Raw genomic sequence first — 23,403 nt, 5'->3', positions numbered from 1 at the left:
TCCTGCACATTTCAGCTGATAAAGTGTCTTTGCGAACAGTGCCCTCCTTTTTGCCAAAAGTGGCATCTGCCTTCCATGTCAATCAAACTGTGGAGTTGCCCGGTTTCCGAGTGGTCTCGTGACTCAGCTTCGGGAAGAGACCTTCATCTTCTAGATGTTCGCTGGGTTCTCCTTTGTTATTTGAAGGTCACTAACTCTTTTCGGAAGTCAGACCACCTTTTCGTTTTGTTTGGGGGTCTGAAGAAGGGTGAGAAGGCATCCAAGGCCTCCTTGGCACTCTGGTTGAAGGAAACGATTTGCTTGGCCTATATCTGTACGGGCCGATCCGTTCCAGCTGATTTAAAAGCTCACGCAATGAGGGCGCAAGCGACTTCTTGGGCGGAGTGTCAGTTGTTGTCGCCTGAAGGGATTTGTAGGGCCACAGTTTGGTCCTCCCTGCATACTTTTACATTACCACCTGGATGTCCGGGCTCTGGACCAAGCGCTTTTTGGAGAAAGTGTCCTGCGAGTGGGTCTTTCGGGTTCCCGCCTGGTGTAATGTGGCTTTGGTAGATCCCAATGGTTTGGACTGATCTGGGTATGTACAGGAAAGGAAAATTGATTCTTACTTGCTAATTTTCATGCTATAATACCACAGATCAGTCCAGGGACCCACCCAGGTGCTACTGCCGAAAGACTGATTTACCTGGTATTTAGCCGCTGCACATAGGAAATCTATCAGAATGTATCTATACCTACTCGTGTGATGACAACCGTGGTTCGGACCTGGGGTTTTCAGGTTCGAGGGTTTTTTTTATTTTGGCCCTTGAGGGATTTCTTTCATGTTCGCCCTTGTTGGGATTTAAATGGTTGTTTTTTCTTGGCTTGGGTATGGATCAATACGGAGGAGCTGCAGGTGGCACGCTTGGTATGTAGCAGTGCCTCAAAGTTTGTTCTCTGCCTCTATCTGCTGGTGGGAGTGCATAACCCACTGGACTGGAATGATCTGTTGTATTACAGGAATGAAAATTAGCAGGTAAGAACCAATTTTCCTGTATAGATCAATCTGTTCTACGATGTGACGTTCTATCACCATCACATGACTGCTAAACAATTTTCAAAGACCACTTGTAAGCAGAGCTTTGAATGTTTATGCATGGCTGGTACCAGCACTTGCACATAATTTCTGACTGGCTCACACAACTTGGAGCTTTCCTGGAACGCCCAGAAAGCAACTAATATGTCCACTAACCTGTTAGTAAGTTTGTGTCTGGCAGCTCCTGACAAATCTCTTCTGGCAGCACATCCACTTTCTCCTCCTCCGGCCCCCACCTGCTCTTCCTCTTTCGTTTAGGCACTGCACGGGCTGATGAGGAAGAGGAGGAAGATGAAGGCGCAGGTGGTATTATTTCACTAGTAGATTTGCGCTTTGGGGCAGATTCTGGAGTGAAGGCTTTCCCGCATGCCTTAGCTTTCCGAAACTGATCCAGTTTGTGCTTGTAGTACTTGAAACCTTTGCTGTGTGGCTCATACAGAAACCTGCATTTATAAAATATAAAAAGACTAGACATGCGAGGCAAACCAAAGAACCTTAACATTTCTCTCTGCAGTATTCATTTGAGAGCCATAACACAATGCACGTTTATTCAAGATCAAAGTCAAAAGACGACTCTTCTCCACCTATGAGGCTCTACCATCTATGCGATGGCCACGAGAAGGCACCTTTGCTCCATAGATAGATTCCCAAATTTTTCAAACCTAAGGCATGACCACATTAACAAAATGTTGTGTGGCACACCAACTCCCAGGAGGTAGGCAATGCAGAGATGGAGAGGACTCCTGTTTAAAACAAGAGCTAGGGAAGCGGTGAAAGCCCCACCCTATCTCTTCCAAATTTTAAAACAAAGGGAGAGGACAGAAACATACAAGAACCTGCCACAATGGACTGTGTATATATACAAGTGCAGGAAAAGGAAGAAGTCGGTATGGTGTGGGCAGCTAGCTCAGCTTGGCTACCACATGTGGCTGCCAGACCTCCTCTACTGCTGCTGCTCCCAAAATGAGTTACATCCAGTGCTCAATATATGCTCTCCCCGTCGCACTCATTCTGGAGATAAGACAGAGGCTGAACGACTCAAAGGAGGAGACTCGGGAAAGAGAGAATGAGATTGTGTGTGTGCTGCACAGAACAGGGCTTGGTTATCCATGCCCTACAATGTCATTCCACCCGTTAATTATCACAGTCCAAGGCTCATGCTGTAGCAAGAAGCAGCATGCTTGATTACGCGTTCTCAGACAGGAGCTCCTATGTGTTTAAGAGTCATTGTTGCTGCGAGGTGCTGACAGCAGAGCCCAGTGCTGGACTGGATCTGGGCATCAGACAGTGGTGACTTTTCTGTGGCACATCTGATAAGGTCCAAGGGCACACTGATTGGGAAACACTGGATTAAACCACAGACAGCAGCCTCAAACTTTGCGAGAATGTATCAACTGAATTTTATTGACAGTCTAGCATAAGAAAGAGGGTAAAGTATGTTGAATTTCTGTTACCTGAAAGCAGGATTTTCCCGGTTGTGCTGCATGGCTATCGTCTCCACCTCTGGACCCCCATCAGCTATGAATCGGGCCAGCTTCTCAGCAAACGTCCTGGTTTCTTCATCATCTGGGGGTGAAACTTTAAACAGGCTATCAGTACTGGGCTCAACTCACACACCAAACAGTCAAAAGCCTAATATGTGCTAAGCACCGCAAAGGTAAAATAAGGGCAAAAGAAGGGTTTCAATATAGTAAAACAGAGGTTACACTGCGGCCTTCTAACTCACTGCCTTTCAGCAAAGAGGGGAAGTAGCCTATGTCCAGAAAGGCCTCTTTTTTTTAAATTAAAAACATTATTATTATTTAAGCCACTTTATCAGCTCTGGATATTGCAGCTGGTTTATTTTCAAACAGCAGGAGGTGCAACACAGGGAAAAAAACGTAAACCAGAAGGTCACTGGGAAGACATACTTGCACATGGCAACACCTTTCTCCGAGGACAAGCACACAATATAGCCAGACAAGTAGGGAATGACAGAGGCTCTGGCGTCAAATTCGGGCATGCACTCCTTACATGGCTCAGAAAGTTGTCAACGTCTTTGCTGAGCATGCGTGAGCCTTCCTGCCCAACTGTCACCTCTCACTAGTCCTCAGTTTTTCCTCATTCGTTGGTGCATGAAGATGGGTATTGCTCTCTCTCTCTCTCACACACAAGGATGTCCACAAAAAAAAAGTGAAACCTCTTTCAAGCTTTGTGAAAAATATCGGTGAAAGATGTTTATTTGTGATTCTCATCGAATCTGTCTCTGGTGTCTTGGACCTGATCTTGACTCGAAAACTGTAAGTGTTGTGGAAACGTCGCCACGGGCACATGCATACCACGAACTAAAATTACACTACAAAATAGCACATGATGTAGACAGTTTAAAAAAACTAAAAGACTAAAAAACAGGAAACAGAGTAGGATTAAATGAACAATTTTCTCAGTGGAAGGGAGAGGGCAGTGGAGTGCCTCAGGGATCTGTATTGGGACCCGTACTTTTCAATATATTTATAAATCTGGAAAGAAATATGACTAGTTAGGTAATCAAATCTGCAGATGACACAAAATTGTTCAGAGTAGTTAAATCACAAGCAGATTGTGATAAATTGCAGGAAGACCTTGTGAGACTGGAAAATTGGGCATCCAAATGGCGACCACCTCGGAGGGTCTCCACGTGGGAGGACCCTTGGATCTAACCGGGGTCTAGCCCTGCTAGGGCGGATCAACCCGGTGGCACTGGTCCCAGCTGGCAACCTGTGCGACTCCTCGAGCTTCGGAGACAGGAGTCTTTAAAAAAGATTTCTACCTTACCTTGTTCTCGGCGCTTCCCGGTTTCATTCTGGGCAGTCTCCGGCTGCGGGGGGAGAGGGCAAATTCCTTCACCGCCGCGCTCAAGGTTGCACCCGCTGCCTCTCAGCCGCCCCCGAAATCGGGGGCTAGGTCCCCGAAGGTCGGCCGCCGGACTGAGGCTTACCTCCGAGGGATCGCAGAAATCACCTCGGGAATTCTCCACTGGGGGCGGGACCCGAGGGTGTCACCGCAGGAGAGCGGGGCTCGTCTGTAGAGGTAAGATTTCTTCTTGTTTCGGGTTTTCTAACGATGTGAGAGTGTGCAAGTAGTCCCTAACTGCTATGGAGACGGAAAATACTGAAGAGCTGCACTTCCTGCAGGGGTATATGTACTAGGGGCTGACGTCAGATTGAAATCTGATCCGTCACCAACTGCTAGCAGGAGTACACTATACCCATTGGTCCTGAGTCCATCTGCTACACGCTAGGAAAAGACGAGTTTCTGTAGGGCCGAAAGCGCTGGGAGCCTCTGGTCCGACCTCTCCTAAGTGAAGAGCACTGCAACCTCTTTTTCTTATCTTTCGGTGGCCGAGGCACTGGAGATTCATCCCACTTACTGGCTAACTTTTTCTAGTCGCTTCTGAATAGGAGGGATCCCTTAAAGGGCACCTTTGTGAGGTTTGCCTTAGAGGTCGCGTCTGCTGACCAATTTCGCAGCCATAGTCGTCTTCTGGCTGCCACCACTCAGGTCACTCCTCTGGCCGAGGTACAAACTAGGTCAGAGCTTGCATCTGCTAGAAAGGCCATGGCGGGCTCCATCGCCTCTCTGGAAGGCGTCCCTGTGCCATCTGTCTCTCTCTCGAGAAGCAGGCACGAGCGAGCCACCAGGGCACAACAGGAAGCAATCTGAAGTGTTATTGCTGTCACGTCAAAGGCTTGCTTAAGGATGGACTCCAACTCCTTGTCATGCGCATCCTTCAAGGCCGCTCCTCCGTCCACTGGGTTGGTTGTTTGCTTCGAAACGGTGCAGACCAGGGCATCCACTTTGGGGAAATGCAGGCATTCTCTGGCTCTCTGGTCCAGAGGGCACAGTGCCTCCAATGCCCGACCTCCTTTAAAGCTGGCTTCCAGGGCTTCCCATTCCAGGTCAATCAAGTCCTAGATGGCTTCCAGCATCAGAAATTAGCAAGAGGCTTTCTGTAGAGCTGTAACATAGTCCGGTATGGCTCCAAGCCTGGAGAGATTTCCCCATCCTCCAACGAGTCTGCAGCCCCTACGTCGTCCGTGGTTTCCAGGCCCCCATCACGGAAACCCTTGGTGAAACGAGGCATGCTAATAGGGCTGGGAGGGCGAGGCCTTCCCGGCTGGGGCTCGGTCCGGGCTCGAAGACCTTGAAAAAATTCTACCCAAGAAAAGGCTGCCGGGTCCACGCCTAGTCCAGGAAGAACTAGGGTGGGTGCCGCAGCATTGTCCTCTCCTGAGGCGGACGCAGCCCCGGGATTACTCAGATATGGGGTGCTCCCGGATAAGATTATGCCGACCCATCTTCCGAACGGGAGGGATCGGGCTTGGAGAAGTTCTGGTCCAGCCCTCCCTGGGCCTCCTCCCAGTGCTAACGCAGGAAGGATTCCAGGTCAGACTGTGTAGCCCTAATATGGCATGTAGCACAAAGAGCGTCACTTGTGCTTCTTTGCTGCCGGAGCCATAATAAACTGTAACTTGTGTGTTCAGCCGGCTAGTGCTTGATTCGGGCCCTAACAGGATAGGGAACATCGTCAGTACAGCGCACAGAGCAAGGAGACTGGAGTAAAGATTTAACAAAGCCCTTCCATGTCTCTGAATCGGAATTCTTTTTTACGTACCTGGGCTCAGCGCTTACCGGTCTCCGGCTGCGGGGGGATAGGGCTTAGGCCGTTAATCACTGTGCTCGGTTTCCTGCAACTGCTGCCTTTCAGCTGCTTCAGCAGCAAAGTCCATGCCGGGAACCGGCTACCGGACCAAGGCTCACCTCTGAGGGATCTCGGAAATCGCCTCAGGAATTCTGGGGGAGGGACCATTGGGAATCACCGCAGGACAGCGGGCCTCGATCTCTCTCTAATTCAAAGATACATTTTCTTCTTCAAACTAGTACTGCAATCCTGCTAAACTCCAATGCTGGTGTGGGGATAGCGCATCCACATCTGCTAGGAGACGGAGAGATACTGAGGTCACTGCAGGGGTGTATCTAGGGTGACATCAGCTTTGAAACCTGACTCAGTTTCCATCTGCTAGCAGGGGAGCATAACCCCATTGGTCCTGAGTCCATCTGGCTACAAGCTAGGAAATACTTTACTTTAGTGCAGAGGTATAGGTTCCAAGAGCACAGGCCGCTTGGCAGATCAGAAAAAAGCCAGTCTCCTTTTGCCAAACTTTAGCGACCCAGCCCAGGACAAACAGTATAAAAGGGATACTTCCTGCTCTACTGGGCTTGCAGTGTAGAAATGCCAGCAGGTTCCACCGCTGTTTCATGGGGGATGAGGGATCTGGACCACGAAATGTCCACCCCACGGACCCCTGGGCCGAGCTATTAGAAGGGTCACCAACCCTCTGCTCACCCATCTCAAACCAGGGGGGATGGCCCCACCAGGACCTCACAACCCCCTGGGAGGATCTAGAAATGTTATCTTTTCATCTTTTTTTTTTTTTGCCTCTCTCTCCAGACTGCAGGTGGCACACTGGGTTATGTACAGTGTCAGTGAAACTTTCCTTACATCTGCTGGCAGGGAGGCAAAACCCAGGAGTCTGGACTAATTGGGGTATGTACAGGGAAAGGAAAATTGGTTCTTACCTGCTAATTTTTGTTCCTATAATACCACAGATCAGTCCAGAGACCTAGCTCATTGTTACTACTTAAAGACTGAATATCTTGGTATGTTTTGCAGAAAACTTTACGCATTATAAATAAGTTGAGTTGGTTTTTTTTCAATGTTTGACTTTTTTTCTGGACGCATGGAGGGCTCCAGGTCAGGAGGGGGGGTGGGGGGGGAGGTTTTCCACTCTGAAAGTTAGGGTGGTAGACTCTACTCTTTAGCTTGGGTATGGTTCAATGCTCAGGGACTGCAGGCGGCACTCTTGGCTATGCAGCAGTGCTTCAAAGTTTTGTTCTCCGACTCCACCTGCTGGTAGGGATGCATAACCCACTTCTCTGGACTGATCTGTGGTATTACAGGAACGAAAATTAGCAGGTAAGAACCAAATTTTCCTTTGCCTCAGATCCTGGAATCCACTGGTTTGTAGATAGTCCACTATCCTTTCCTTCAGAAGAGTCTCCATCAATTTCTCCACCACCGAAGTAAGATATCTGGCCTGTGGTTGCCAACCTCCTGTGTTTCCACTTTTATGAATCAGGACTTCGTTAGCCCTTCAGGACCTCTATGAACAGATCTTTTGTGCTCCCTTAGTATTCTACAGTGCATCTCATCCATCCCCATGGCTTTGTCAACGTTCAGTTTTGCCAGTTGCACACAGACGCTGTCCTCTGTAAATGGTGTCGTATCTACCCCATTCTCATATGTACCCTTGGCAACTATCAGCTGTCTTTCTCCAAACCCTTCTTCAGTGTAAACTGAACATAAGTATTTAGTATTTCTTCTTTTTTCCTCATCTCGTCCCAATCTTATACCACCACCTCTGGCCTTCCTTCTTTCACCGACACACTTGAAGAAAGTTTTATCACCTTGTTTTACTTCTTTTGCTATTTTCACGGTAGCATCTCCAAATGAGTTTGTTTTGTGAATTCCATGACAGGGGTGAACCTCATTCATAAGCCAGGTATGTTGGGATTGATCTCAATCTCTTGAGTTTACTAATATTCTTTCCCGTGTTCTTCTTGTGATCCTTTGAACTTTTTGAATGCTAACCCTTTGGCCCTTACTTTTTCAGCCACCTCTTGGGAAAACCATACATTTTCTTTTCTGCCTATTTTTTTTTTTATTAACTTTCCTTTTAGTTTAGCCCACTGTTCTTCCATGTCACCCATCTCCTCCCACCCCGCTAGATCCTCATGTAAATACTTTCACATTCTACCAAAGGAAAATTAGTTTCTTACCTGATAATTTTCGTTCCTGTAGTACCACGGATCAGTCCAGACTCCTAGGTTTTGCTCACCCCCATCTAGCAGATGGAGACAGAGCAGTTATCAAAACAAACTCCGCCTATATATAGGCTGGTGCCACCTACAGTCCGGCAGTATTACTCAATGTCAAAGCAGAATGGAACTCTCAAAACCATCTTAACTATATATAATAAAATAAAAAAACTGGTCCACTGAACCCTCCTGGGACCTAATCCTTGAGAACCACTTGAGAACAAAAAATTCACATCTCTGCCAATCTGAATCCTGCTGCTTTTTTTTTTTTTAAGCAAAAAAACTTGTTGAACAACAACCGTAAAGAGAAACAAACAGAGGTATGACAAGAAAACGAGTGGACTCTCCTGCAAGAAACAGACTTGGACGGGCATCTGGCCTGATCCTTGGTACTACAGGAACGAAAATTATCAGGTAAGAAACTAATTTTCCTTTCCCTGTACGTACCCGGATCAGTCCAGACTGCTGGGATGTACCCGAGCCGCCTTAAATGGGGTGGGCCCCAGAGAGTCCCGCTCGGAGCACCCTGCTGCCACAGGAATCTACAGTTGGACCCCGAACATCCAACCTGTAATGTCTAGCAAACGTGTGCAAGGACTTCCAAGTAGCCGCTCTACAAATTTCCTGGGGCAATACACATTGGCTTTCCGCCCAGGAATCTGCCCTAAGGCCAACCGGTACAGGATGTCTGTGACATATGTAAGTGGAAGCTATAGCGTCCTTTAGCCAGCTAGCGATGGTAGTTTTGGAAGCTTTAGACCCCCTCTTCGGACCTTACCACAAGACGAAAAGATGATCCGATGTACGAAAACTATTTGAGACTTCTAGATATCGCAACAGGAGTCTTCGAACATCCAAGCGCTGTAAATCACAACCGTGAGAAGAACGGATCTCCTCTTCAGAAAAGGAGAGTAAATCAACCAAACAAATAGGCACTAGAAAAACCGTCTTGAGAGTCAAATCCTTCAAGGTAGCACGCTTAATAGGCTCAAACGGAGGGGCGCAGACGCCTCTGAGAACCAAGGTCAAACTCCAAGATGGACAAAGCGCTCGGACCGGAGGACGGAAATGCTCGACACCGCGCAAGAAACGAATGACATCTGAGTGCTGCACCATGGTCGAACCTTCAATCTTACCACGCAAACAGCCCAAGGCTGCTACCTGGACCCAGAGAGAGTTATAGGCAAGACCCTTTTTCAACCCTTCCTGTAAAAACGCCAGAATATGCGCTATTGTGGACCTACTTGGGGGCACTATCAACCCATCGCACCATGACTCAAAAACCTTCCATACCCTGACATAAGCTAGAGAGGTGGAGGTCGTGCGAGCTCTGAGAAGAGTAAAAATCACAGCTGCCGGATAAACATTCTTTCCGAGTCGCCTCCTCTCATAAGCCAAGCCGCTAGACAAAAACGATCCGCCTGATTGAAAAATATGGGGCCTTGAAGCAGAAGGGTCAATATGTGACTCAGGCGCAATGGACCATCGACTGCCAGGGTGACCAGATCCGCAAACCGCGGTCTCCTTGGCCACTCCAGGGCTAATAGAATAACCAGCCCCGGATGAGATTCTATGCACCTCAGAACTTTTCCTACCAGTGGCCAAGGGGGAAACACATAAAGAAGAATGTTTAAGGACCACTGGAGCAGCAGAGCATCTACTCCTTCCGACCCGTGCTCCGTTCTTTGACTGACAAAGCCGAGCTGTTTTGGCGTTGCTCCGAGCCGCCATTAAGTCTAGGCGCAGGGTTCCCCAACGACGGACAATGAGCCTCATCGCCTCGGGTGACAGCTCCCACTCTCCGGGATCTAGGCGCTGTCGGCTGAGAAAATCCGCTTGAACATTGCCCACGCTTCAGACGCCACCGGACGACTCCTTGTACCCCCTTGTCGGTTTATGTAAGTCACTGTTGTCGCATTATCCGAAAGAATCCATACTGCCCGGTGGTGACCCAAGGGGAGAAAGTGCTGTATGGCCAGGCGTACTGCTCTGGTCTCCAAAAGATTGATCGACCATTTGCTTGTCGAGGGGACCACCGCCCCTGAGCAGACTTGGATTGACAGACCGCTCCCCAACCGGTCAGACTGGCATCGGTCGTAATGATGATCCAAGGTGGGGGTTCCAGGCCCACCCCCTGAAGAAGATGTCCTGGAACCAACCACCAACTGAGACTGGACCGAGCAGGCTCCAGCAAGGGTAAGGACAGGGCTTAGTCAGCGAGAAAGCAGCGCCCTCTGTAATGGACATATAATGTGACATCCTTCACAATTCCCTACACAAACATAATCACACCTGGCTAGACGAAATGCCTCGTTACCGTTCCTCCGACCGTCCCACAAGAACAACCCATGCAGGCACTCTACACACCCCATCTCTAAAGGCAGCACATTCTACTCACACCAGAGAGAGAGCCTTTTCCGTCACTGGCCCCAACCTCTGGAACTCCCTCCCCACCCTCCTACGCCAAGAGACATCCCTGCAAATTTTCAAGAAAGGAGTCAAAACATGGCTATTTCGACAGGCCTATCCTGACACAAACCAAATTTAATTTCTCCCAGCCCCCCCTGCTCGAACTTTCTCCACCCCTCCCTATGTTTCCCCGCTTCCCCTCACACCACCCATGGATACCCTAGAAGATACAACATCCCCCTCTACTGCTTAATTTATCCTTTTTGATCACGATCGGTTAATGTGTCCTTTTCGTAAGAAATAGTATTTTGTTCTAAGGTTATATTGTTATTTATTTATTTATTTATTTATTATTTTTATATACCGACATTCGATCTCAATTGAGATATCACACCGGTTTACATTCAGGTACTGTATTTCTCTATTATGTTTTTGTTACTTTATTTTATTCTTTGTACATTGTTTTATTGTATCGCCCACCTGAGTTCTTTGTAAACCGGCATGATGTGCTGCACGAATGTCGGTAAATAAAAGTTAATAAATAAATAAATAAATAAATATGAGTAAAAACCCATGGGACCAATTCCAGGGTAGATGCCATATGTCCAAGCCCTTGCAAATAATCCCATGCCGTGGGCAAAGGAAGAGCCAAAAGCCGCTGGATCTGAGACATTAAGTTGAGCATGCGCTGACGGGGGAGGAACACCTTGCCAGCCGCTGTGTCGAACCAGGCCCCCAGAAATTCCAAGTCCTGAGAAGGTGCCAGATGGCTCTTGGCAAAAATTCACTATCCATCCCCAGGACTGTAAGCTATCCAACATGGACTGCACCGCTATCTCGCCGAGCGTTTGTGACTTTGCCTGGATGAGCCAATCGTCCAGATAAGGATGTACCAAGATTCCCCGACGTCGTGAGGAGGCTGCCACTACGACCAGCACCTTGATAAACACTCTCGGGGCCGTGGATCTTGAACCGAAGAAAACGTTGATGGCTTGCCTGAATTCCGATATGTAGATCAGCGTCCGTGAGATCCAAAGAGGTCAAATACTCGTCCCTGTGGACGGCCGCAATAACCGACCTCAGTGTCTCCATCTGAAACGCGGTACACGTAACGCTCGGTTGACCTGCTTGAGGTCCGGATTGATCGAAATGTGCCCTCTTGCTTGGGGACTATGGAATAAATGGAGAAACGACCGGTCCTAGTCTCGGTGGGCGGGACTGGAACCACGGCCCCCAATACCTGCAAGCGAGAAGTGTCTGAGCAATGACCTGTGGCTTGTCTGGGGGACCGCATGTGGAAAACTATAAACAGATCGCGAAGCAGTCGAGCAAAATCCAAAGCGTAATCGTGACCTAAAGTACCTAGCACCCATTGGTCCGCCGTTACCTGACCCATTCCTCCCAAAAGCGGGAGAACCGCCCCCCTATCAGAGGTACAGAGGAATGGGCCGGTGCCCCCTCATTGTGAAGGCTTATTGGGGGTAAAGGTATGGGGTGCCCCCGACCGTTGAGGCCTCCTGCCTTGAAGGAACGCGACCAGGTCTGAACGGAAAGGCGATTGCCACTGTGCGAAGGACGAACCCCTCCCTGCACGAAAACGGCGTTGACCGCGAAAACGGCCTCTGGACTTTCCGAAGGAATGAAACTGTTTGGGCTTGTCCGCAGGAAGCTTGTACACCTTGCTGTCTCCCAAATCCTTAATGAGTTGCTCCAATTCAGCTCCAAACAGTAATTTGCCCTTAAAAGGAAAAGAACCCAATCGAGCCTTGGAGAAGGCATCCGCCGACCAGTGGCATAGCCACAGGAGACGTCTTGTTGAAACCGCGGATGCCATGGTGTGCGTAGAAGATCGTAGGAGATCATACAAGGCATCCGACTCCATGCAGTTAGCCCGCTCTATCTCCTCAGGAGGTTCCTGGGTCGTAAGCAATTGTTTAACCCAGCGGAGAGTGGCCCTCTGCATAAGGCTGCTACAGACAGTGGCCTGGACGCTGAGCGCAGATAGCTCAAAAATGCGCTTAAGTAAGATCCCCAATTTTCTGTCCTGAAGATCCTTCAGCGCTGTTCCGCCAGTCACTGGAATAGTGGTATGCTTGATAAGAGCCGTGATGGCAGAGTCCACTTTGGGAACCTTAAGGAAATTTAGAGAGTCGTTTGGGAGGGAGTACAGACTTTCTTTTTTCTTTCATAGCCCTGTTGACTCTTAATGATGCCTCGGGGAATCCCATTCCAGGGATGCAACGTGAAAAAGTTTATGGTGAAATGGAAAACCTTGCAGAGGACCTGTAAACCCCGGTAAAAACAGCATCCCCGAGAGCGGAATCCACCTCGGGATGCGGAGCCGGGATCTCCAATGCCCGCAAAAACCTGCGGAATTAAGGGATCCAACTCATCCTTGCTGAACAGCCTAAGGATTTGAGGATCAGCCCCTTCCACGGGCACATGGCCGTCTACATCCCCTCCCGTATCCTGATTGTCAATGTCCGCAGCCTGGGGAATAACCGGATCTGGAGTCATATCAGGGCGAGGAAGGCGGGCCCCGCCTCTCCCTGGTCCGGTGTAGGATTAAAAAGCTTAGGAGGAGGGGGGAACGACTCCTCCGAGTCTGCCTCAGCCTCCAATTAGGCCTCGTGTAATAAAATGAAAAATAAAGACTCCCTCTTTTTTTTTTTTTAAACAAATCGTGATAAAAAGGGCTGTGGCCTCATTAAGGCCCTCCGAAAGTGCTGAGGCATCCCGATAACGCTGGCGCTCAATGCTGGCGGAGAAACGGGGGGAAATCCTCCTCCCCCGACGCTGCATCAGCGTCCATGCTCGGCGAATTCAGCACGTCCAAAATGGCCGCCGCCTCCTCTTCAAGTGGGGGCGGGGTGAGCCTCTGCTCCCAAACCTCCGAACTTCCCCGCGGTTCACGCAACTCGCAAAAGTGAGAAACCGCAGGCAACCCCCGGTCATCTGGAGGGTCTCTCGCCCCCGGGAATACACTGAGAGCAGAGACCCTTCCGAAAGAGCCGGGTTCCCGATTCAGCACAAGCTGTGCAGGCTAAGGCTCGCGGCATGTCTGCAGAAAAAAAAAGCGCGCGAAAGGTCAGAGCAGAGAGCTGACACGCTGAGTGGAGAGACCACCCCTCCAGAGCCCCAGGACCAAGGCGCAGCAGGCCGGGGCTGAGAGAATCGGAACACACTTGTGACCCACCACCTGGTACGTACAGGGAATGGGAGTTACCAGGACTGCCAAACTAGGGGCCCTGAAAGAACTGGGACCAGGTCTGTTGCCTGTTAGGAAAAGGGGCCACGGGCGTGCTAGATGGACGAAATCTTCGATTCCCTCTGAATCTGGCCCGGGACGAAAAAGAGCCTCTGGATTTCGGTCTATCCTCCAGTAACCGATGAATCTTATTCTCCCCCAGAGATTGGATCATATCTTCCAGGTCCTTAACGAAAAGTAGTTTGCCCTTGAAAGGCAAGGACCCAAGCTATGACTTAAAGGAAACATCCGCCGACCAGTTTCTCAACCAGAGGAGCCTTCAAGCTGAGACAGCTGAAACCATGGATCTGGCCGATGTGCGCAATAGATCATGCAGTGCATCCGCGCTGTACGCCACCGAAGCTTCCAGATGACCTGCCTGGACCGCCTCTTCATCCGATATGGCAGAGTTAGCTTGCAACTGCTGAACCCAGCGGAGACCTGCTCGTAAGGCAAAATTGCTGCAAATAGCCGCACGTACTCCCAGTGCTGAAACCTCAAAAATACTTTTAAGTTGCACCTCCAACTTCCTGTCTTGCAGGTCCTTTAGTGCTGTAGCTCCAGTAACTGGGATCGTGATCTTCTTGGTAACAGCGGACACTGCCGCATCTACCTTGGGTACTCGAAGCAGCTCTAAGGCATCCTCTGGCAGAGGATATAGCTTGTCCATGGCCTTACTCACTTTCAATCCCAGGTTGGGGGTATCCCATTCCCAGAAGAGCAAATCTGTAGCCAAGAAATGAAAGGGAAAAGAAGAAGCAGGGCCTCTCAGACCCAGCAATACCGGATCCTCTGGGGGACCTTCAATGCCCAGTTCAGCTAAAATAGAAGGAATAAGGGGACCCAACTCCTCCTTTTCTAAAGAGGCGCACCACCTTAGGGTCATCCCCTTCTGCAGCATGCACCCCACGCATTGTGCCTTGGTGTTGTGCCGAGACCCCCGGCATCACCTCGAACCACGGCAGAAGTAGGGTCCCCAACCCTCTGCTCTGCAGCCTCAAATACCAGGAGGGATGGTCCCACCAGGACCTGACAACCCCCTGGGAGGCTAAATGCTGCACTGCCTTTTTTTTTTTTTCCAAATGGAAGGAACCCTACCAAGATTCCTAACCAGAAGAACAACAGCAGCACTAAGCTAAAGAACCAACTCCCTAACTTAGCACCACCGAGAGACACTAGGCTTTGCACCTCCGCCATCTGCTAGAGACAGAAGAATACTGGCAGACACTAGATGGCACCTCAGGGGTATAGGACAGAGTCCGCAAAGTCTTCTTCTGTCTCCATCTGCTGGAGGGGAGGCAAAACCCAGCTGTCCTGGACTGATCCGGGCACGTACAGGGAACGACCTTTTTACCAGATTGCAGCTTCCCTAACTACCTCACCTGGTAAGCTTTATGGAGCAACACCACAAATTGTGAGGAAAGAGAGGAAGAGGAGGAGGAGTCCGAGGCCCCCTCAGGGCTATCCTCCATTATAGGGGACTTAGGCTGTAAAGGTTCCCTGTCCGTTAGGAAACCTTGCTGGGAAGAAAAAGGAGGAGGTAAAACCCCCTCCCCCCTGCACTGCACTAGCCACAACCCTGAATGATTGGAAAATGACCCCCATTCCCGTGCTGAACGGGAACTGATCAGCCTCAGAGTGACTTGCAGCAGATGTCCCAACCGGAACCCGGGCAGACTTTGTTTTAACTAGTTTTGCCGTTTTAATATTTTTTCGGCTCCCAATGACCCCTTCCCCCTGGGATACAAGCCGGGCTAAGGCCCTCCATGGAGCAACGCGCACAGGCCGACCCACATGCGTGGCAAACGGACGAACGCGGCATCGAGTCGTGAAAGGAAAATAAAGACAAAATAAATTAAAGAAAATTCAATGAAATTCAATGAATAAACAGCAAAACAAAAGACAAATACCGCGCTGTGACAGGGAGTGAAGGAGAGTGAGCCGGCGCGGGAGAAAACGAAAGCAAAACTTTTTTTTAATTTATAAAAACTTGCCCGGCAGTGGTCCAAGGTGCTGATCCCTTTGGGTGGAGTGAACTGGGCTCCTCGGTGTCGCACCCAAGCTGCTAAATAGATAAGTAGGGCCCTCGACCCTGTGAAGCAGCTGCCTCAGACCAGCATGGGATGGCTCTCTCAGAACCTAACGACCACTGTGCTGCCACAAGCTCCTTTTCTTTTTTTTTTTTTTTTAAATAAAGCTGAAATAAGCCAAAAACAAAAGACAAAAAAGTCCCCTAAACTTACTAACACAAGAAACCAACTAAGCACACAGCCCTGGAATGATCCGGGTACGTACAGGGAAAGTCAGTATTTTTGAAATTGAGGATTTTCAGCTTTGTATGAAATCTTCTCTGCCTTGGTAGTAATAATTGAACCATACTGGTCACTGGTGCTAAGATGTGTACCTACCCAGACATCACAGACACTGTCTCCATTTGTAAGTACCAGGTCTAGTATAGCCCCTTCCCTTGTGGATTCTACCATCATTGATGGAGTCCAGAATCTCTTTACTCCTAACCAAGTCTGCTAGGTTAAAATCTCCTACCATTACCAGCTCCCCCTTTCGGATGTCTTCAGCCAGATTTCTGTCCATTACCTTCCCCTGAGCTGGAGGTCTGTAGACCACTCCAATGTAAATGGTCATGCCATCACCAATACAGCCCACAGTGCCTCCTCTTTTCTGCAGCTTCCCTGCATTTCAGTCAGTTTGATATGAAAAACATCTTATTACCAGCTGAGCACAATTCCATTTCATGTGAGCAAATTAATACAAATCTTGATGTAGGCAAATTGGTTAATGTAAGAGGGAAAGGAAGAACTCACCGACAACTACAGGGACCCTTAAGCCCTTTAGTTGTAAAACTGAGAGAGTGCATCACTGTGCTTCCTGCACTGAACCCATTTCTCCCTCCATTTTTTGGGAGAATACTTTGAGCATATTGCAGAATTATCTGTACCTTTCTGAGAAGAGGGGGCATTTCCGGAGCCTTCATGTTCCTTCCTGAATTCGGCCAGTTTCTTTCTGTAATAGAGGAATTCTCGGCTGTTCTTATCATGCAAAAATCTGGAAGAGCAAAACAAAAAAGGCTCTTCTGTAGAACAAGACAACAGACATTAGCAAATGTAACCAATCTCATAATAGACTAGGGCTGCTGAGCAAATACAGAAGATTTTCTTTAGAACTACAGGAAAACACCATGGGATTCAGATCTTCTGTCATTGCTCTGTGCTGCCGCCCAAATGGGTTTCTTGTATTTTCTTTAGGTTCACTTATTTTGGCACAGTTTTTTGGCCCTAGCAGCCATACAAGCATATATCTATCTATACACACAGACACACACACGAAATCACAGCAGATTTATTTTATAAACACTGATTGCTGTTTGCAGAGTAATGGTCCAAAATACTTGCATAATAAGTTGGAATGGTATGTTCCAGCTCAGACCTTATGGTCTTCGCAGGTTTTCAATTGTCAAGCACAGTAAGATATGGATTTTGGTTGTGTTTTCATAAAAGAGCTTTCACTAGCATAGCTGCACAAAGGAAAATTTGGTTATCATCTGATAATTTTCGTTCCTGTAGTACCACGGATCAGTCCAGACTCCTGGGTTTATTCATCCGTGCCAGCAGGTGGAGACAGAGAAAGTAAAACTGACACTGCTTTATATTCACTGATGCTACCTGCAGTTCCTCAGTACTGATCTGAATCCAAGCTAAATGCAAAAACAGCGCAAAAAACACCGTAAAAAAAACATTTCAATATAAACTTGATAAAAAACTTCCGATGTCTGTAATTTACAACAGTTGAGTGGATGACTCTCCACCCTCCTCAATACTTGGGTGGGTTCTGGACTGATCCGTGGTACTACAGGAATGAAAATTATCAGGTAAGAACCACATTTTCCTTTCCCTGTACGTACCCGGATCAGTCCAGACTCCTGAGATGTACCAAAGCTTCCTAAACAGGGTGGGACCTGTAGAGTCCAGCTCGCAACACACTTTCGTCAAAAGACCGCGACAGTTGATAATGTCTTGCAAAAGTATGCAGAGACTTCCAAGTTGCCGCTCTACAAATCTCTTGTGGCGACACTAAGCGAGCCTCTGCCCAAGAGGTCACCTGAGATCGAGTGGAATGGGCCCTCAAGCCTTCCGGAACTGGCTTATTCTTGAGAATGTAAGCAGAGCCAATAGCCTCCTTAAGCCATCTAGCAATGGTAGTTTTGGAAGCTTGAGTCCCCTTTCTTCTGACCATTCCACAAAACGAAAAGATGATCAGATCATCTAAAACCATTTGTGACTTTAAGTTAGCGAAATACCGCTCTATGGACGTCCAGTAGCCTAAGCTCACGAGCAATAGACTCAGAAGCTGCCAAATCTGAAAAGGCCTGTAACTCAATAGACTGATTAACATGGAAGGTGGACACCACTTTTGGGAGAAAGGATGGCACTGTTCGCAAAGATATACCAAAGTCCGATATTTTAAGAATAGGATCTCGACATGACAGAGCTTGTAATTCCGAAATTCTTCTAGCAGAGCAAATGGCTACTAAGAAAACAACCTTTAGAGTCAAATCTTTAAGGATTGCTCTGCGGATAGGATCAAACGGAGCCTCACACAACCCCGAAGGACTAGACTGAGGTTCCAAGGAGGACAAACTCTCCTCACCAGTGGGTGTAAATTGACTTCTCGAATAAACCTGATCACATCAGGATGAGAGGACAAGCGATAACCATCCAGCTTTCCCCTCAAAACAAGCCAAAGCTGCCACGTGAACTCTAAGAGAGTTGAAAGCGAGGCATTTGAGCAGGCTGTGCTGAAGGAAAGACAAGACGTGTAACGCTGAAGCTCACAATGCCTGTACCCCCTTAGGCACACACCAGGACTCGAAGACTTTCCAGACCCGGATGTAAGACAACGAGGTGGACTTCCGCCTAGACTGGAATAGGGTAGTAACTACCATTTCCGGGGACCCTCTCAACCTCAAACGCATCCTCTCAAAAGCCAAGCTGCCACCAAAAGCGATCTGCCTGGTTGGAAAATTCGGGGCCCTGCCGCAGGAGGCGAGGGAGATGACTGAGTCGTAACGGGTCTTTGACCGCAAGGTTTATCAGGTCGGCAAACCATGGGCGGCACAGCCACTCCGGGGCTACTAGCACCACCTCCCCTGTGATGTCTCTCTATCCGCCACAAGACCTTTCCCACCAGCGGCCAAGGAGGGAAAACATATAGAACAACTCCCCACGGCCAAGGAAGGACCAGAGCATCTACGCCCTCTGCTCCGTATTCCCTTCATCTGCTGAAAAAAAACGAGGAGCTTTCGCATTGTGGCGCATTGCCATCAGATTGACCCGAGGGTAGCCCCATTTCGTGCAAATGAGCTGCATCGCTCTGTCCGACAACTCCCATTCTCCCGGATCGAGTAGTGTGCGACTGAGATAATCTGCTTGAACATTTTAGACTCCTGCGATATGAGATGCCGTTATTTGAACCAAGTTCTGTTCCGCCCAAAAGGATCAGCTCCTGATCTTCCAGAGGCTCTTGGTGCTGCCTTGTCTGTTGATGTATGCTACCGCCGTCGCATTGTCCGAAAGAACTTGCACCGAACACCCCTGAACTAAAGGCTGAAAGGCAACCAATGCCAAACGCACCGCTCTGGCTTCCAAGCGATTGATAGACCAAGAAACCTCTATGGCTGACCAGGTGTCCTGGGCCGCTTGACTGACAAACTGCCCCCATCCAGAGAGGCTGGCATCTGTAGTCAGAATCACCCAATCCGGAATTTCCAAGGCGACCCCCCCCCCCCCCGCATGAGATTGGGTGTGTGCAGCCACCAAGACAGACTATCCCTGGTCGAAGTGGAGATAGGAACAGGTTGGTGATACTTCTCTGACTATGGACTCCACTGAGCCAGAAGAGCCCTCTGAAGGGGACGCAAATGTGCAAAGGCCCACGGCACCAGATCTAATGTGGAAGTCATGGAACCAAGGTCTGGGGACACGCAACTGTGACAAGCGCTGAATCTGAAAATGTAGTTTGCGCACTCTCTCTTCCGTCAGAAAGACTCTGCCTTGGCTTGTGTCGAAAAATGCTCCCAGATACTCCAGAGTTTGAGACGGAACTAGGTGGCTCTTGGCCAAATTCACCACCCAGTCTAACAACCGCAAAGTCCGAAGGACTACTTGCACTGCTGTACGACAACTGTTCTCCGACCGCCCGAATGAGCCAATCGTCGAGATAAGGATGGACAAGGACTCCCTGCCGCCGCAATGCCACTGCTACGACCACCATAACCTTGGTGAAGATACTAGGCGTCGTGGCCAATCCGAACGGGAGCGCTTGAAACTGGAAGTGCTGCCTTAAGACCATAAACCTCAGGTAGCGTTGATGATGTCGGCAAACGGGAATGTGGAGATAAACTTCAGTCAAATCCAGCGATGCCAGGAACTCCTGGGTGCGTACCGCCGCTATCACCGACCGCATCGTTTCCATGCGAAAATGGGGAACCTTTAATGCCGCGTTCACACGCTTCAAATCGAGAATGGGGCGAAAAGATCCTTCCTTCCTTCCTTGGGACTACAGAGTAAATTGAATACCGACCCGTTCGGAGTTCGTCCGGAGACACCGGGACCATGGCCTCCAAGTGCTGCAACCTATGCAAAGTCTCCCACACTGCCCTGCGCTTCTGCAGCGAGCCACAGGGGGAGAAATAACAGTCCCTTATCACAATGAGTACCCACTGATCCTGGGTGAATTTTGGCCCACTCCTCATAAAACCAAGCCAGCTGACCTCCTATATAAGGAATGGCGGAGTGGGCCGGCCTCCCTTCATTGGGTCGATTTGGGACTGAAGGAGCCGGCAGTGATGGGGCTCTGAAGGGCCGACGTCCTCCTCGAAAGGACTGCCTGCAAAACAAAAAAGGCCTCTGTGTTGCTGATGTGCTGCACGGTTGCCGAAACCTTCGACTGTCCCGAAAACGTGGCCGTGGAGGAAAACTCCATCTGCCTCGAGGCTTGTCCTCCGGTAAGCGAAGCACCTTAGAGTCTCCTAATTGCTTCACGATCTGATCCAACTTCTCACCGAATCAGAGTCGACCTTTGAACGGTAAAGAGGCCAGCTGGACCTTAGATGAAACGTCTGCGGACCAGTTACGGAGCCATAGGAGGCGCCTTGCGGAAACCGCAGCCCCCATAATGTGGGAAGACGTCCGCCCCACTTCATACAAGGCATCTGCCACAAAACCTATGGCCGCTTCCAACCGGTCTGCCTGAGCACCTTGGAAACCACCTAACTTCGGATCCTCCTGGGAACGCTGTACCCAGCATAAGGATGCCCACTGCATGAAGCTGGAACAAATAGCCACGTGGAGACTCATAGCCGAGACCTCAAAAATCCTCTCGAGATGGATCTCCAGCTTACGATCCTGAACATCCTTCAGAGCTGTTGCCCCCACAACAGGAAAGGAAAATTAGTTCTTACCTGATAATTTTCGTTCCTGTAGTACATGGATCAGTCCAGACACCTGGGTTGTGACTCCGCACCAGCAGGTGGAGACAGAGTAAAACTTGTCGGGCTCCCTACATATAGTAAGGTGCCACCCACAGCCCCTCAGTCGCACGTAATGTCAAAGCCAGATAAAGCCAAAACTAGCTAACTAGAAAAAAACCCCAAACATGAGGCCAATTCACAACAGCCCCTGAGCTGGAGCCGAAAACCTTCAGAACCATGAACACACCGTGCAAAACTGCAAAACTACAATGGCCAAATAAGCAACCGAGCAGACTCTCTCTCTTTCTTCTGACATAAACTACAAGACACAGACGGGCGGGAGTCTGGACTGATCCGTGTACTACAGGAACGAAAATTATCAGGTAAGAACTAATTTTCCTTTCCCTGTACGTACCGGATCAGTCCAGACACCTGGGATGTACCAGAGCCAATTTACCCAGGGTGGGAAGCAGAGAGTCCCACTCGGAGAACACTCGCCCCAAAACCCTGAGCCTCAGCCGCCTGGACATCAAGCCTGTAATGTCTCGTGAAAGTGTGCAACGATTTCCACGTTGCCGCCCTGCAGATCTCCTGTGTGGACACACTAGAAACCTCGGCCCAAGACGTGGCCTGCGCCCGCGTCGAATGGGCACGAAGCTCCCTGGGTGCCAACTTGCCCTGCAGAAGATACGCCGAACCAATCGCCTCCTTGAGCCAACGCGCAATCGTGGCCCGTGAAGCCGCCAATCCTCTACGAACCCCCGACCAGAGAACAAACAAGTGATCGGAAACCCGGAAAGGATTCGTAACTTCCAGATAACGAAGTAGAATCCTACGGACATCAAGTTTCCTCAGTTCCCTCGATCCCCTGGCCTGAGGATCCATGGCCGAAAAACCTGGAAGATCAACTGACTGATTTAAGTGAAAGGACGACACCACCTTAGGTAAAAAGGAGGGGACAGTCCGCAGAGAGACACCTGTCTCTGTAAAACGCAAAAACGGTTCTCTACAAGAAAGAGCTTGTAACTCCGAGACCCGACGCGCGGACGTAATAGCGACCAAAAACACTGTTTTCAATGTTAAATCCTTCAACGTCGCACGCTTGACCGGTTCAAAAGGCAACCCACAAAGAGCCGAAAGCACGCAGTTTAAGTTCCAGGAGGGACACGGATTCCGGACCGGCGGACGGAGATGCTTTGCCCCCCGCAGAAACCGTGTCACATCTGGATGGCCCGCCAAGGACACTCCCCGGACCTTACCGCGAAGGCAGCCAAGGGCTGCCACTTGAACTTTCAGGGTACTCCAGGACAGTCCCTTCGAGAGGCCCTCTTGAAGGAAAGAGAGAATCTCCGGCACGTCCGGCCGAATGGGGTCCACCTCGTGAGCACTACACCAGTCCTCAAAGACCGTCCAGACCCTCATATAGGTCAAAGACGTGGACTGTTTTCTAGCCCTCAACAACGTGGTGATCACTGCCTCGGAGTACCCCTTGGACCTCAGACGCGCCCTCTCAAAAGCCAAACCGCGAGACAAAAGTGATCCGCGTCCTCCAAACAAATGGGTCCCTGCCGCAGAATGGTCGCGTCGCCCCGCAAACGGAGCGGAGATTCCACCGCCAACCGCAGTAGATCCGCGAACCACGGACGCCGTGGCCACTCCGGCGCCACCAAGATCACCTCCGCCGGATGTAGCTCGATCCGTCGGAGCACCTTGCCTATCAGAGGCCACGGGGGAAACACGTAGAGCAGCACGTCCGTGGGCCAAGGAAGCACGAGTGCATCGACCCCTTCCGCGCCCCGCTCCCTCCGACGGCTGAAGAACCTCGGAGCTTTTGCGTTTTGCGCGGTGGCCATCAGATCCAGACGTGGCTGACCCCACCTGGCACAGATGAGACGATATGCTACCTCCGGGAGCTCCCACTCCCCTGGATCTAGCCGGTGCCGGCTGAGGAAGTCCGCTTGTACGTTGTCGACGCCGGCGATGTGTGACGCCGCAATGCTGCTGAGGTGCCGTTCCGCCCAGCACATCAACTGAGACGCTTCCTCCGCCACTTGCTGACTCCTTGTCCCGCCTTGACGGTTGATATAGGCTACTGTGGTGGCGTTGTCCGACAGGACTCGTACCGCCCGGCCCCGTATCCATGGCAGAAAAGCTTGCAACGCCAGCGCCACCGCCCTGGTCTCCAACCGATTGATGGGCCACTGCGATTGCTGGGCTGACCAGAGACCCTGCACCGAGCGCCCCCCACAGACCGCTCCCCAACCCGAGAGACTGGCATCCGTCGTGACC

General features: G+C 49.9%; 1 protein-coding gene across 1 annotated transcript in view; it reads right to left on the bottom strand.

Annotated features, from left to right (window-relative positions):
* SUGP1 (SURP and G-patch domain containing 1) overlaps positions 1 to 23,403 on the bottom strand; it is a 104,452-nt gene that overhangs the window by 66,159 nt on the left and 14,890 nt on the right. Inside the window, exons 6-8 of the mRNA XM_029613814.1 lie at positions 16,585 to 16,691; positions 2,530 to 2,653; positions 1,232 to 1,518 (exon numbers count right to left, since the gene is read on the bottom strand). Coding sequence (XP_029469674.1) covers positions 1,232 to 1,518; positions 2,530 to 2,653; positions 16,585 to 16,691 — 518 coding nt within the window. The remainder of the gene's footprint in view (positions 1 to 1,231; positions 1,519 to 2,529; positions 2,654 to 16,584; positions 16,692 to 23,403) is intronic.

Source organism: Rhinatrema bivittatum, chromosome 8, assembly GCF_901001135.1.
Source record: "Rhinatrema bivittatum chromosome 8, aRhiBiv1.1, whole genome shotgun sequence".
NCBI classification, from domain to species: domain Eukaryota; kingdom Metazoa; phylum Chordata; class Amphibia; order Gymnophiona; family Rhinatrematidae; genus Rhinatrema; species Rhinatrema bivittatum.
The sequence above is the reverse complement of the archived record's forward strand: the minus strand, read 5'-3'. Positions and strand labels throughout refer to the sequence as shown.